Source organism: Amblyraja radiata, chromosome 6, assembly GCF_010909765.2.
Source record: "Amblyraja radiata isolate CabotCenter1 chromosome 6, sAmbRad1.1.pri, whole genome shotgun sequence".
NCBI lineage: Eukaryota > Metazoa > Chordata > Chondrichthyes > Rajiformes > Rajidae > Amblyraja > Amblyraja radiata.
The window spans coordinates 97,584,191-97,600,087 of record NC_045961.1 but is presented as its reverse complement, the minus strand read 5'-3'; the positions used below and the strand labels follow the sequence as shown (position 1 = coordinate 97,600,087).

Sequence of the window (15,897 nt, the reverse complement as noted above, 5' to 3'; positions counted from 1 at the left end):
AATATAGCCAATTAACTGGCCTCAACTACCTTCTGTGGCAGAGAATTCCACAGATTCACCATTCTCTGTGTGAATTTTTTTTTCTCTCAATTTGATGAGCTTTTTTGTGCATGCAAGTAATTTGAAACGATGGTATTAGTTTCCTTTTTATCCCTCTAAATGCATATGTCTTGTATTTTGTTCAATGTAGAGTTGAAAGAAACATAGTATAGCTTCTCAATATATATTAGTGTATTGGCTAATATTAAAGTAAATATACTAATGTAGTTTTCAATTTTAATGCTAAAATTCTAAAATGCTTTTAAAGGCGGCAATTTAAAAAATCTTTTTGTGCGTTTGATGGATCTTCGTTAGATAAAAGTATCAAGGGCCTTGGAGCATAGGTGAGAAAATGTAGTTGATCAACCATGGTCAAATTGAATGGCATAGGAGGCCTGAGGGGCTTAATGGCCTTCTGTACCCATGTTCTTACAAATTGAATTGTATGTTATTAGAGGCTTGGGACCATGATGACATAAAATTAATTGTTCGCAAGCATTCCATGAAACCATTCCTACATATCAAGCCTTTTATTCATGAAATGCTGACAATGCAGTCCCCAGTGGCCAATAAACCGATGTATGGAAGCACCATTCTCCTTTTAATCTTTAGTTCTAAGATAGTCGACTTTTATTTCCTGTGGATTCTGGGGCATTGGAATCCGGTTAATGTAATTAGAAGGTAGAAGACCATGAACAATTCCGGTAGAAATTATTGTATTGAATTTAAATATCTACCTCCTCTGACATTTAGATGCATTTATTTTTAAAGAATCTATTAAGGTTTTGTTATTTCTTCAAAGGGAAGACGTTTGCAGGGAGGAATGGCAGGATAACCATCAATGTTGTTATTTTCCCACCTAAATGCCAGAGGAAACTATAGAAGTGGTTACAATTACAACTTTCAAATGATGTTTGGGCAGATGTATCAATTGGTGAGACCTCACCTGGAGTATTGCGTACAGTTTTGGTCTCCTAATCTGAGGAAGGACATTCTTGCCATAGAGGGAGTACAGAGAAGGTTCACCAGACTGATTCCTGGGATGTCAGGACTTTCATATGAAGAAAGACTGGATAGACTCGGCTTGTAGTCGCTAGAATTTAGAAGATTGAGGGGGGGATTTTATAGAAACTTACAAAATTCTTAAGGGGTTGGACAGGCTAGATGCAGGAAGATTGTTCCCGATGTTGGGGAAGTCCAGAACAAGGGGTCGCAGTTTAAGGATAAGGGGGAAATCTTTTAGGACCGAGATGAGAAAAAAAAAATTCACACGGAGAGTGGTGAATCTCTGGAATTCTCTGCCACAGAAGGTAGTTGAGGCCAGTTCACTGGTTATATTTAAGAGGGAGTTAGATGTGGCCCTTGTGGCTAAAGGGATCGGGGTATGGAGAGAAGGCAGGTACAGGATACTGAGTTGGATGATCAGCCATGATCATATTGAATGGCGGTGCAGGCTCGAAGGGCCGAATGGCCTACTCCTGCACATATTTTCTATGTCTCTATGTAATAGGAAGGGTTTGGAGAGACATGGACCAAATGCAAGCAATGGGACTCGTCAGACTACTCGGTTGGCCAATATGGACAAGTATAGCTGAAGGGCCTGTTTCCATGCTGTAATTGCTATGATTCTAAATGCAGTTTCAATCCAAAGCATGCACATTAATATGGCACACATGGTGGCGATCTGGAACAAATGCATTATATTACCATTATAGGGTAAATCTAGATTCTGCATATCCCACAGTACAGAACAAAAAAAAATCACTGACCGGGGAAGTGTGTGCAGTTCCTGTCCATGTACCATCTTTTTCTTTTTTCATCCATCTGTTTGAGTCTTGCTTACTTATTTGCAGACTAAAATCTTTTAAAGCAGTTTGTATTAATTATGTAATTATTTACTGTGCTTGCTGCAAGATGTTGCCACAATGTCCACCTTTTATATTTGTCCATTTATGTACCCAGATGATACCAAAAATCCACCACCTTTCATTTGGTAACTGATATACAAAATGGGTTGTAATCAAATTGTCGACTATACTTCAATAGGAAAGGAAGTTTTCTTCATAATTACTAGCTGCCACTTGGTAAATGCTACTGTAGTATTTAGCAAAAACAGCTGGTGTCTACATTTCTAAAATGTAAATTTAGTTTTTCAGAAATGTTTCAGTGTTAGAAATGTGGAACTCTTTTACACAGGAAATAGTCAATGTTTTCATAATTAATTTTCTAACAAATTATGAGGGATTTGCCAGTGAATTACATTATGAATATGGAGCCAGGCATTATTGGCTAACCATTTTTGAATGAAAAAAGCAAATTTAAAAGGGAAATGGCCTATTCCTCACACTTAAGTTTCACAGTATCTTAATTACCAAACTATACACAAACACTTGGATTGTTGGGACCGAAGCTACAAGATTTGAATTTTCTACTTAATGGAATTTTAATTTAAGAAATCTAAGGGAAAAAAGCTAGGATGATATGATATTGACACTATCAAATTGTTGCCTTATTTTTTAAATCAAAATACAGTTTCATTTTATCTCTCGATGGGAGGAAATTCTGTCTGCTTCATCCACCAAAAGTGGAAAGTCCATTATCATTTGGTGGTTATTCCTTCTCCCATGACTTCAAATTTGCTCCTACCTTAAAATTAAGAGGTAATACATGCTGCTGAATACTTCCTTGTCTCTGAGGGACATGGCTTCAGTAAGATTTGACAGAAGTATAACAATTGATGCCTTAAATTTTTATCACTTTTCTTGAGCAGTCAACAGATAATAACTGCCATTTCTCTAAACAGAGGTAGAAGTTGAGTTGGTGGGTTGACTCCCTGGAGTTTGTGAGGCAGTTGCATTTCTTCCAATGACGCTTTGAAAATAAATAAATACATTTTCTCTGTTTCCACCATCTGAGTCATGCCCTCTTCTCATTGCTGCAATTGGGAAAGAAGTACAGAATCCTGAAGTCCCACTACACCAGATTTATGAACATCTGTTTTCATATAATTATCAAGTTCTTGAACCAACTTATACAACCCTAACCCTATGACGACAATATGACCCATCTCTTTGCACCATTATGGACTTGTTTTGTTTTCACTGTCTTTTCTTTTTGAAATGTTATTGAGAGGGTTTGATTGCAAGGGCAAGGAAATCTTATTGCAATTATTTAGGGCATTGCTAAGCCATGCAGGAGTAGGCCATTCAGCCCTTTGAGCCTGCACTGCCATTCAATATGATCATGGCTGATCATCCAACTCAGTATCCTGTACCTGCCTTCTCTCCATACCCCTGATCCCTTTAGTCACTAAGTGTTGAAAGTGGATGAACATATCTGGGAGGTTATTATTTCTAACCCTTAGCTTTTGGAGAAACATTTCTTCTTCTCGATTAAAGATCTTGTTTCCTCCAACTTCCCAATTATGAAATAGAAAGGTCTGTGGCTGATGTTGGAGAATCACAATTTTCCAGCTTTTTGCATTTAAAAAAATAACTTTTGATGTATGTGTATTCCCAATTTGAATTCAGAGTACAGGTTTTGCGAAATCCTGTGTTGGTTGGATTTGAGTTTGTCTTGGAATTTTCATTGCCTCCTCTTGATTTACATTTTCCAGAGTTCCTTGCATTTAACAGCTTGTGGATTGCTGTGCATTTGCTATATTTTAAAGTCATTTCAGTAGAGGTCTTAGCATTTTATTTATCCAGAACAGACGTGCTTTTTTTCAATATCGGCCGAAGTGTATTACTCTATTTATAGTAATAAACGGAAGTCAAATGAACGCACAGATGTTTGACACCATAAATTACACGGCTTGAGAAAAGAATCGTTGACGTTTACTAATGGAGCAGTAGTTACTGTTTCACACAACTATCTAACAGCTCTCCATAGTCAACCTCCCAGGTCTTCCTAATGACATAAAAACAAAATAAAAAATAAAACATTAAATATAATTTAAAATTTGAGTCATTTTAAAAATTCCTTTTGATTTATTCAAATTTACAATAATGAATGAGAACAAATATAATCTGCAACATATGTTCAAACGATTTGGCATCTGCTTGATGATTACAAGGGAGAAACAACGGTTCATTCATCTCTGACAGAAACAGTTGTGAAATATACTTGCTAATTTCTTTTTTTTCCCTATCCCCTCTCAGCTGTTACTTTCTTCTGTTTCTTCTTGGAGGGATGATGGAGTGATGGGAACCCGTGCAAAGGAGACGGGAACTAGGATGGAAACAAAATGCTGGGAGGAGTGGCAAAAGTATAAGGCAGAGAAATTGGGGCACAGTAGATAATATGAAGGAGTTGGGGGTAATGTATTGACATGGAATGAGAATGAGATAGAGCAGGAATTAACTGGTCCTTTTCTGAGAGGCAACAAGTGGCATTGGGATGGAGCAGGGTTCAGTGCTTGTTCTCCAGCTATTCATAATATATATTTACTGATTTAGATTTGGAAATTAAGCTGTAATGCTTCCATATGATTTGAATAGGTGGCCAAAGTGGCCTATTGCATGGAATTTAAATAGTTCAATGTGGATAAATGTAATGTTTTGTATTTTGGTGGCAACATTGTAGACTAGAAGAGCTGGATATCCTTGTGCACCAATCAATGAAAGTAAACGTGTAGATGCAGCAAACAGTTATTAAGGCCAGCACACTATTTGTTGCCTTGGTATGGATTTCAAAGGTCTTTTATTGGCACATGTACCAATTAAGGTACAGTGATATGTGAATTAACATACAGCCTTACAAAAAAAAAAGCAACAAAACACACAAATACATAATTTAACATAAACATCCACCACAGTGGATTCCCCACATTCCTCACTGTGATGGAAGGCAAAAAAGTCCAATTTTCTTCCTCTTTATTTGAGTACAGGAACAGGGATGTCTTGCTGAAAATGTACAGGGCCTTTGTGAGACTATGACATGAGTATTGTGTGCAGTTTTGGTCTCCATATCCAATGAAAGACAATCTTGCCATGGAGAGGGTGCAGAAAAAGTTCACCAGACTTATTCCTGGGATGGCAGAACTGTTGAATGTAGAAAGATTGCCCTTGTATTAAATGAATGAGAGAATCTCATTGAAACTAATAAAATCCTGATGGGGCTGGACTGACTAAATGCAGGAATGATCTTGCCTAAGATAAAATCGACCAAATTTGGGTATCACAACTTTGGGAGAACAGGATAGTTCATTTAGGACTATTAGGAAGAGATTTCTCACCCAAAGAGTGGTGAACCTGTGGAATTCTCTACCACTGACAGCAATTAAATATATCAGTCATTAAGTATACTCAAGGTTGTTAGATATAGTTCTTATTGCTACAGAGATCAAGCGACAAGAGAAGTATGCAGAAATAGAGTACTATTATGGGCCTGTCCCACTTAGGCGACTGCAGGAGACTCTGCGATCGCCACATGTTCGCGGGTGATTGCCGGATAGTCGTGAGGAGTTCCCGCATTCTGGGAACTAGTCGCGGCCTCATTATGGTCGTCGCAAATTTTTTAACATGTTGAAAAATTAGCGGCGACCAGAATGAAGCCGCCATGGAGAGTAGCGAAAATTCTCATGCCGTAGGTGGGCCGCCAGGAGATCCTAGTGGGTTGCCAGGAGTTCGAAGGTTCTTGTAGGTAGTAGCCGGTGCTGACCGGTGAATTTTATTGGCTCATTGAGGGAAAAAAACGTTAGCAGTAGTTTTCAGAACCAAGGATAACCGACCGGTAATGTTTAATGTCCGCCGAGCTTCACAGCCGTGTATCTCTAGCTTCTTAAAAGTTGTCTCCACTCCTTCTTCCCCCCCTCTTTTAAAGGACTTACCATACACTGTGGTTTAGCCGTCTTAATTATAGCACCAACCTTCCTGTGTGTCTGTATCACCTTGGCTTTGCACCGTGTGAATTTCACTCAGACAGCGCTCCCCCCTCTTGCCCTCCCCCCCCTGCATAACGGGCTGGTGAAGGAAGCGATGTGTGTGTGCGTTCCACTTTGACAGTCGCCGTTCTAGTTGCTGGTTTTTCAGGCAACTGCCGGCAACTTGACTGTCCCTGGCAGTCGCCTGAAAAATCGTCTAGGTGGGACAGGCCCACTAGGGTAGAGTAGGGTGATCAACATGAACGGATTGAATAGCAGTCTCCAAGACTGAATGGGTTACTTCTATGTTTTGAAAAAAGTCGCAAATGCTGGCCTCAATTCCAGAGTGTTTCAATAAAATGGGACTTCACTTGCAGCGCCAGAGACCCGGGTTCGATCCTGACTATGGGTGCTGTCTGTATGGAGTTTGTACGTTCTCCCCATGACCTGTGAGGGTGTTCTCCGAGATCTTTGGTTTCCTCCCAAACTCCAAAGATGTACTGGTTTTGTAGGTTAATTGGCTTGTGTAAATGTAAAAATTGTCCTTGGTGTGTGTAGGATAATGTGTGGGGATCGCTGGACGGCACGGTCCCGGTGGGCCGAAAGGCCTGTTTCCGTGCTGTATCTCTGAACTAAACTAATTGAAGCTCTGTTGCAATGATAAGAATTCCTAATAATTCAAAACTCAGAATCATTTTGCCTCTACTAGATGTTGCTAATGAAAAGAAGTAGTCTTTCATCTGATGGGTGGAGAAAAAAACTCTAAAGAAATATGCACATGATAATCGGCACAATTGAATTATTGTAATATATATGGTTAATATCTTTGGTTTTGTGTGTGTGTGTGTGTATATATGTGTATGTGTATATATTTATGTGTACGTGTGTATATGTGTATGTATGTATATCTCTATAATACTAAAACTTCCCATTGTTTGTGTTTGTGCCGACGATGTGTCAATCTGCTTTTCCTATCTTCTTCCAAATGCTAGGCCACAGCCTACCCATTTTCATATATCCTACTCACGTTTTCCCCGTTGTGGCGATAAACATCTTCCCGTCGCTTTCCCACCAATATTTCCGATAATATTGATCCTTTAAATTTTAAAAACTGCCCCAATAGCTCACCCATTTCGGGGGAAAAAAACCCGAGTGACGTCACAATGCACTCGCAAGGCAGGACGGGACACTCCGGGAGGGAGGCTGTCGACGCCCGACACCTGGTGGCAAGGGTGGTGCCGCTGGCCCTGGCTGGAGCCGAGCCTAGTGCTCGAGCTGGAGTGAGAGCCGAGCCCAGGGCTTGGGATGGGACCGTGGCCGAGAAAGGGGGTTATATATAAAAGGGGATTCAGGTGAAGAAGTATGCATGTCAAAAAGTTAAATTAATCTTCCAAGTAATTAGTAACATTCTTGCACCCATGCACCCAATAATTGTCGCAGCACAGATGCAGCCATGCACAATCTGGTTGCAAAAACATATTCCACAAATTCAAAATTTGACTGGTGCTAGATTTTTTTTAGTGATGTTGTTGGAAGAAAATTGGCTTGAATGGTTAAAGGTTTTTCTTTTTGGAAGCACATCGTAAGCGAGAAGAACTGACGGTTAAGCGTATCAAACGTTATCACAAACCGTTCACTTCTGGCAATAGTTCAACGTTTCATAACTATTAACCTATTAAAAAAAAAAAAGGTTATAGTACTAGAGGGATTTTAACTTAATTAGACTGGATGAAGAAAAAAAATCTATGAGCCAAAGAATAACAAAGATCAACACAAATAGTATAAAGATTTAAAATGACTGCCTCCTGGGAAGCTTGGCATCACACTACAATTAATGGAGGTGTTCTGTAAGGTGATCATTAGTCTGTAGCTGATTTTCCCATTGAGAGGAAATTGCATTGGAAGAAATTCAAGGAAATCACTTTTTTACCAAGATGTTTTGTTTAATGATGGGAAATGACAGGGGCCAAGGATACTCCTATGATGATTAATGGAAACTGGTTAGACTGTTCAAGTAAGAAGAAAAGGACACCAGTTTTGCTGATGGGAGGTGGATATTTGGAGGGATCAGTAAAAGATGGAGAAAGGAATTGACTTTGGAAGAAGCAATGGACCTTGGAAGAAATAAAGATATAGGCAAGAAAGAAATTGACAAAGAATGACAGGATGAAATTGGCTCAGTCAGGCAAGAGCAGGACTGCACTGGTAGATGTTGTGTTGTGGATGTCGAGAAGGAGTTAAGAATTAAGCTATAAAAGGTTTGGATTCGTATGACTGTTGATACATTCTGGAACAGTTACTTGATGTTTAGTTGTGTGGGTAGAGATTAGGAACAAAAATAGCGTCTTCACTTTACTGGGATTATATTACAGATCAGCTAATAGCGAACAGGTTTTTTGGCAAGTTGCAGAGAGATGTGATTTTTTTTTTAAAAGGTTATAGTACTAGGGGGATTTTAATTTCCCAAATATTAACTGGGATTGCCTTGATGTAAAAGTCTCAAAAGGGGTGACATTTTAAGTTGTGTCCGGGAAAGCTGAGAAATGGTTCATGCGCAAACAATGTTAGAATGGACACCATGAATGGTGATGCCCTTGGGAGTATTGAAGAAGATGGGGTCCTTGATGTGTAAAGCCAAATATCGCTGAAAATGGCAGCACATTTAGATAATGTGGAAAGAAGGCATATGGGATGCTGGCCTTCACTATTCAAATAATTAAATGCAAGAGCAAGGAGGTTATGCTCTAACTATGAAACATTGGATAGACCTCAGTAGAATATAGCGTGTAGATGTGAAAGTGCTGTAGAGGACGCAGAGGAATTTCACCTGCCTTGGAGAGGCTAGGTCTGTTTTTCCTGGAACAGAGTTGGCTAAAAGGGGACATAATTCTGGTATAGAAAATTGAGAGGTAGAGACTGGGTAGCCTTCTGTATTCTTTTCCCATTATCAGAGGTGACTAAAACTAGAGATCTTTGATTTAGCGTGATCTGAAGGGGAGAGTGCCTGGAATGCACTGCTGGTGAGAATGGTGGAACTAAAGTAGGTTTCAGCATTGAAGAAGTGTCTAACCAAACTCAAATTCCTAGGCATTGAAGGCTACAGGCCAAGTGCTGGAAGATGTTATCAATGTGGATGGATACCTGCTGGTCAGGGTGAATATACTGAGCCGAATGGCCAGTTTGCATTTTGTACGGCTCTATGAAGAGATATAGAGAGATAACAAACACGAGACAAAGTGATACAGAACTCAGCAATTCTGGAAAATTGAAATAGAAATTGCTGGTAAGGCCAAGCAGTTCGGGCAGCACCTGTGTAGATGAAAACTGAGTTAACATTACAGGTTCCTGATTTTCCATGGAACTAGTCAATTTTAACATGTTACCAAAATTGGTTATCTAAAATTGGTGTATTCCTTTAAGCCATTGATCAGCTGGTAAGGTGGACAGAGTAACAGTGGGTGGTATTTAATCCTGATAAGTGGGAGAGGGGGCTTTGGGGGACCAATCAAGGTAGGGCATGCACAATAAATAGTGGTGCGTTATGGTGTGCAAGTCCAAAGATCCATGAAAGTGGCAACAGAGGTAGTTCGGGCAGTAAACCAGGACTAGAAGCTATGTATCTTCATTAGCCAGGCCATAAAATTTAAGAACAAGTAAATCATAGTGCAACATTGGTTAGGTCATTGCTAAAGAACTGTGTACGATTTTGGTTGCCATGGCAGGAAAGGCATGATTGTACTAGAGCGGGTGAAGTGGAGATTCAGGAGGATTTTGCCTTGGATGGTGTGTTTCTCTTGTATGGAGTGACTGAATGGGAAGAGTTTGTATTTCTTGAAGCAGAGGAGGCTGATAAGGTGCCACAGAAACATATACAATTATGAGGGGCAAAGATGGGATAGATTGTGCAAAACATCCATATAGCAGTGCTATTTTAAACTAGAGAATGCAAGTTTAGGCTAAGAGGTTTAGAAGGGATATGAGGAAGAAGTTTTTCACTCTGTAATGAGAATCTGGGATGCACTGCCTGAGTAGGTGTAGGAAAGTACTCTCATAGCATTTAAGTTTCTAGGCAAGTACTTAAAACCTAAGGCAGAAACTATTAGACCAATGCTGGCAAATGGGATTGGTATAGATCGATACTTGATGGTCAGTATGGACATTGTGAACTAAATAGGCTATTTTTGTGCTGTAAGACTGACTCTGACAGTGAGCCAGATTAACTGGTCTCAAAATCATCTCTCACCCAACACCCATCCATGTAACAAAAATGAAAATGTAACGAGAACTTAGTCAGTAAAGTAATATCTATGCAAAGAGGCACTAGCTAATATTTCTGACTTTGTCAATTACCCTTCTTCAGAACTTTCTCTAGAGGTTAGATTGTGGCTGGTATTCAAGGTGGAGGTACATATGCTTTTGAAAGATGCATTAATTGAGGGTTATGTGGGAGAGGCACATAAGAGTTAGGCAGATCGGCTGTGCTCATATTGAATGACAAGTCAAGCTTGAAGGACCAGATGCTATACTTCTATTTTCTCGTCCTCTACATTTCAGTTTGTCTTTCCACAATTGCTACGTGATCTGATTATTGACAGCATTTTGTTCTCATTACGTTCTTGCAGCATCTGTAGTTTTTTTTATTAGTAACTTCTAGTTTGAATGTACTCTTAAAGGTATTCAATTACAGTGCCACATAATACTTGGTCAAACTCTGCAGTTGCTAATGTTAATACTCTGCTGATCTTGCATACTGTAATGTTCTAATTTAGAAAATAGTAAAATACCAGGATACGAGAGCATTCTGAAAGGATTAGTTAAAAATACAAATTGCATCTCGGATGCAGCCCACAACAGCTGGTGCATGTACGTGGGTAACTTTAGCTTGCGCTATTAACAAAGTTAGCCAGAACATCTCATTGTATTTCTGTTTTACTAAGTTAATCAAATGTGATCCTTTCATTTAGAGATCACTTGTTTAAAAATTACTTTATCTCCCTCCAACTGTTTGTACTTTGTTTTGAATATCACCCAGTACTTTTTCCTTGTGTTTTTAAAAGGTTTTGTTGGGGAGGGGAGGCATATGTTTGCACTGTAGAACATAGTGTTAATTTTAGAAATAATGGCAAGTTTTTTTGGACGTGGGGCCATTATTCAAAAATGGAAAGCACTTTCGACTTGAAAAGAGCGGTTTGACAATTCTGGTTTTGGTGATTTTGTCACCACATGTGAATTTCATCACAATCCAGCTTGTGGGAAGCATTGGCATTTTCCTCGTGTTGACTAACATTTTGGGTGAAAGTAGATTGTACTTCCTTCAGAAGAAGCTTTAATTATCACTAGACTAAGTGGGACCCATTGGGTCCCATTCTCACAAGAGGGGGCTGGTCCCCCAACGCGATATTCCACCTCTACACTAATTCCAATATTGGTGGTCAGTGGAGGGGGATGGCTTTCTGGAGAGCTAGTATGGGTATTGTGGGCCGAAGGGACTGATTTTCAGAGGCTAATATGGACATTGTGGGCCGAATGGATTCTTGAACTCACAATTCAGTCGGTCACGGCTGGTGGGCTGGCAGTCCACTCGCTCGTGGCTGGTGGGCTGGCAGTCCACTCGCTCGTGGCTGGTGGGCTGGCAGTTCACTCGCTCGCGGCTGGTGGGCTGGCAGTTCACTCGCTCGTGGCTGGTGGGCTGGCAGTTCACTCGCTCGTGGCTGGTGGGCTGGCAGTTCACTCGCTCACGGCTGGCGGACACACACACACACACACACACACACACACACACACACACACACACACACACACACACACACACACACACACACCCTCCATCACACACACACACGCGCACAGCCTAAAGTTGTAGGAAAACTTGTTCTATTTGATCTTATTTGATTGTGCCACCTCCATCTCACACACACACACACACACCCACCATCACACACATACACACACACACACCCTCCATCACACACACACACCCTCCATCACACACACACACACCCTCCATCACACACACACACACCCTCCATCACGCGCGCACACACACACACACATACCCTCCATTTCTCACACACACACACACACACACACACACACACACACACACACCCTCCATCACTCACACACATACTCTGACACACAGTCACCCACACACATACACACACACCCTCCATCTCTCACACACCCTCCATCACTTACGCACACACATACACACACACTCATGCACATTCTCACACACACTCTTGAATCTACTCACGTGGCCTCTGGACTGAGCGGGACTTCTGGAGTGAGCGGGATTTCCGGAATCAGCGCAACCTCCGCACTGAACGGGACTTCCTGAGTGAGCGGGACTTCTGGAATCAGCGCGATCTCTGGACTCAGCCACGGCGTCAAGTCACAGTTCACTCAGCACGGCGTAGACTCGCAGTTCAGTCAGTGCGACTTGTAGACTCACAGTTCTGGACTCTACTCTCACTCCCAGCTTCCAGGCTGACTGACTCGCGTCTGGCCTCCGGGGATTTATTCTCCTGGCCCCCGGAAGGGGCGTTACCTTCATCATGGTGATTGACAGGTGAGAAGACCAATCTGCTGATGTCACGATTTTTTTAAACCTTCATAACTTTTCTATTATTTCACCAATCGGAACAAACCTTGGGGTGCTTGGAGCGGAGGAGAACGGTGAGTAAGATGGCGAAAAAATCATAGCGATATAGGGTAGCGTTTTTGCGAAAATGTATTTACAACGTAGACCGGAAGTGGTCAAGATGAGAGTTTTAATAATATAGATAGATAGATGTGACGATTTATCAAAATTTAACAAAGTTATGCAAACAATTGTAATGTCCGAATTTGTTCTATGTACATAATTATTTAATCATACCACTGTATCTCTTTGATGGACTGTATTTCGTTAAGTAGAATGGAAGCAATGTACAATCAGTATTGTATTTGGAATTTCAGTAGATGGTTATAGAGTTATGTAGCAAGGGAATAGACCAGGTCTGCGCTGACCGTAGTATCCATTTGCAATAATCCTGCGCTAAATCCATTTTTATTATCCCCAAATGTTATCACACGCTTACAAACTAGGAGCAATTTTCAGTGGGAGTTAATATTATAGGATCTAGACTTTGCATTGGAGCTGACCAGTATTGACACACTGGAAAGGCTGATAACCTGAAAACGTTGGCATATAGGAGGGAACCTGCATGATGGGGAGAGCATGCAAACTCCACACAGACTGCGCCAGAGGTCAGTTTTGAACCTGATTGCAGGAGCTGTGAGGCAATTCCTTTACTAGCCATGTTATTGTGCTGCCATTCATGAGGAATCCAAGGAAATTTCAAGTGAAATGAAGAGGAGAAAGTTGTTGCAACAATGATATGTCCTTTGCATATTTGAGTTGTTAAAATAATGCATTTTAAGCTAAATTGAATAGGCTTACCTACTTTTTTTCTGGCATCAAGTTACAACAGTAACAAATTAGATTATACGCAAACTATATTGTGTGCATTTGTATTATAATGTACAATAATACATTATTTAGTAAATAATTTTGATATTTTTTCAAAGTGTTATTTGTTCACAAAACATCACAAGTTGGCTTCAGAAATGAAATCTAGTCATCTCTTCTTATGGCAAAGCTTGGAATAGTATGTCTGCTTTAATGAATCTGATGCTTGGCAAGTGGAAGAAGTAGCTTTCCCAAAAGAGCCAACTAATTGTAATTAGATCCTTATTTCTGGGGCTGTTAGTTCACTAATCTTCCTAGCAGATTTGGAGGATTTTGCATTGCTGGTATCTTTCCAGTGCCTTAATATACATGTGGTATCTTGTCCAACTTTTTGAAGCATACAGGAGTACAGAGATCACTTCTACCCTATAAACTATGAATGGTGAACCAAGTTTGATGTCTTGATCTGTAAACAGCTATTTCTGCAATTGAAAGGTTTGTTGGTGAATTTCATCACATCTGTTTTACTGAGAGCAGACAACATCTTAAAAAAAAACACCTCATAAAACTCCACTTGTGATAGTCTGTGGTTCTCGAATAGAATTATCAATTACTGTAGACACCACAAACTGAAATGGAAGTTATTCTTTCTCCCAAACATTTCTCAAAGAAGATAAAAGCCTTCCTTTTCCTGACTGCCGCTGTGCGATGCCTGATATCAGTCAGTTCTTCTACCTGCAATAGCTATGCAGTGCATTAAATACACAAATGCCCACAAACACCTAATTCATGAAATTACTTGGGGTATTTGGTGTTTATTGAAAAGATTGTGAAACTGAATGTGTTCATGAATTCTATTGACCTACTCTGGTTAAATGATCGAGGAATGTGTTAGATTAACTAGTTAATCTGAAAAACTGAATCAGCAAGATGCTGGATCAATTTAGGTTTACCCAAGAATTAAATATAAAAACAGCAAGAATGAGCATTTTTTCTTTTTAAATGCGAACTCGGTTGCTATAATTGACATATGATCTATGGATAACACAAATGACGCCGTTGAACTTGCAATGTGCTGAATGCCACTTAGAGGTTGGATCAACAAGGAAAATGAAACTTATTTGACTGAACAGCCTATTGGCGCACAACTGGAAATTTCAGTCGGTCGAGCTACCGTCAGTCATCTGTAACAGAAGAAAAGTAGTTGATAGCTGTGGCTATAAATTCGAGCTTCGGTGCATTCTTTTATATTTCAGTGTGACTTGTCCAGATTGATTATTACTTGTCAGCGAGGCTGGGTCGCAAACAACAGGTTTGTTTCTTTACATAACCAGCCATTAAGACTTTGGAATGTGACTGCGCAAAAGGCTGGCCCCAAAGTGACTTCAGTTTCAGCACTTTGTCTACGCCAAGATCTGTGTGATGTATGGAGCAGTATGTTAAGCGTACTTTAATATCGTTACACAGAATCACAGATGGTGTTTGAGGTCAAGACTGGATTTGATAAAACTGGAACTAGCTGATATTATGTAGCCAAATTTTATGGTTCATTTTGTTTGGACCTTTCTTCTTTTTGACATAGTCTCTCCAATCTGAAACTATATACGCATCCCAGCTTTGACAATGATGATAAAGGACACTTCACTGCGCCAAGATCCAGATCTCGGGAAGGAGTTGGCTTTGCTCGCTCGGGGATGTGACCTTGTCTTTCCGTCAAGATTCAAGAAGAGGCTGAAGGCTTTTCAGCAAGTTCAGGTTGTGATATGTTTCTACCAGTTTAATTTTAAAGCCTAAACATTTTATATGTGCTTGGCAAACACTTTTAATGTATTGACCCAGGTCTGGGCAATAAACTACTTGGACAAAAGTAAGTGATTTGGCTTAATAGATTATAATTAGCAACCTTGATTTGTGAAGCAGAGGGCATCTTTTAAAGTAAATTAATATGTAAACTGAAATAGTATTCGGTTAACTTTTTTTTGTAGCCTGAACGTATTCCACAGAAATAAAGCACAAGGTGAAATTTCTGCACTTAATATTTGCAAATCTCGTTTAATATTTTATGGTGCTGTTCTTTTAAGGGAAAAGTTGGCAAATAGATCTATTAAGCATTTGGGACATTATTTGAATTTGGAAAGCTGTGGAATGTGGTCCATAAATACATACATGTGGCTGTGTATAGTAAGATAGCTTGTGGTTATGTTACTGGACCAAGAATTTAGAGGGCCAAACTAAGAGTTGGGCGAAAAGTCTATATTCCACCAAAGCACCCAAGGAATTTAAATGTAGTTAAGCTTTTTTTTAATAAAAAACTAGAATATAAAGCCAAGACTGGCAGCAATTAAACTATTTGATGATTATAATTTAAAACTCTCATGGTTCACTAATATCTTTACAACAACATGCCTATTACCTTTTGTCTGGTCTTCTCTATGAACACTAATCCAGATCAGTGTGGTTACACAGTACACCCCTCGTATGTTAAGGGCAATGGCAGTGACATGTTCTGAATAAGTTAGCTACATTTACTATGTTTATTCTT

At 39.9% G+C, this 15,897-nt stretch overlaps 1 protein-coding gene across 4 annotated transcripts in view; it reads left to right on the top strand.

The window, feature by feature from the left end:
- LOC116974628 (serine/threonine-protein phosphatase 2A regulatory subunit B'' subunit beta-like) overlaps positions 1–15,897 on the top strand; it is a 74,910-nt gene that overhangs the window by 11,449 nt on the left and 47,564 nt on the right. The window contains exon 1 of one of the 4 annotated variants that reach the window (XM_033023310.1): positions 14,430–15,110. The exons of the other annotated variants lie outside the window; for them this stretch is intronic. Within the exon in view, the coding sequence (XP_032879201.1) occupies positions 14,979–15,110 (132 nt within the window). The 5' untranslated portion in view covers positions 14,430–14,978. Of the gene's footprint in view, positions 1–14,429; positions 15,111–15,897 lie in introns of those variants that run through there. 4 annotated transcript variants of the gene reach the window in all.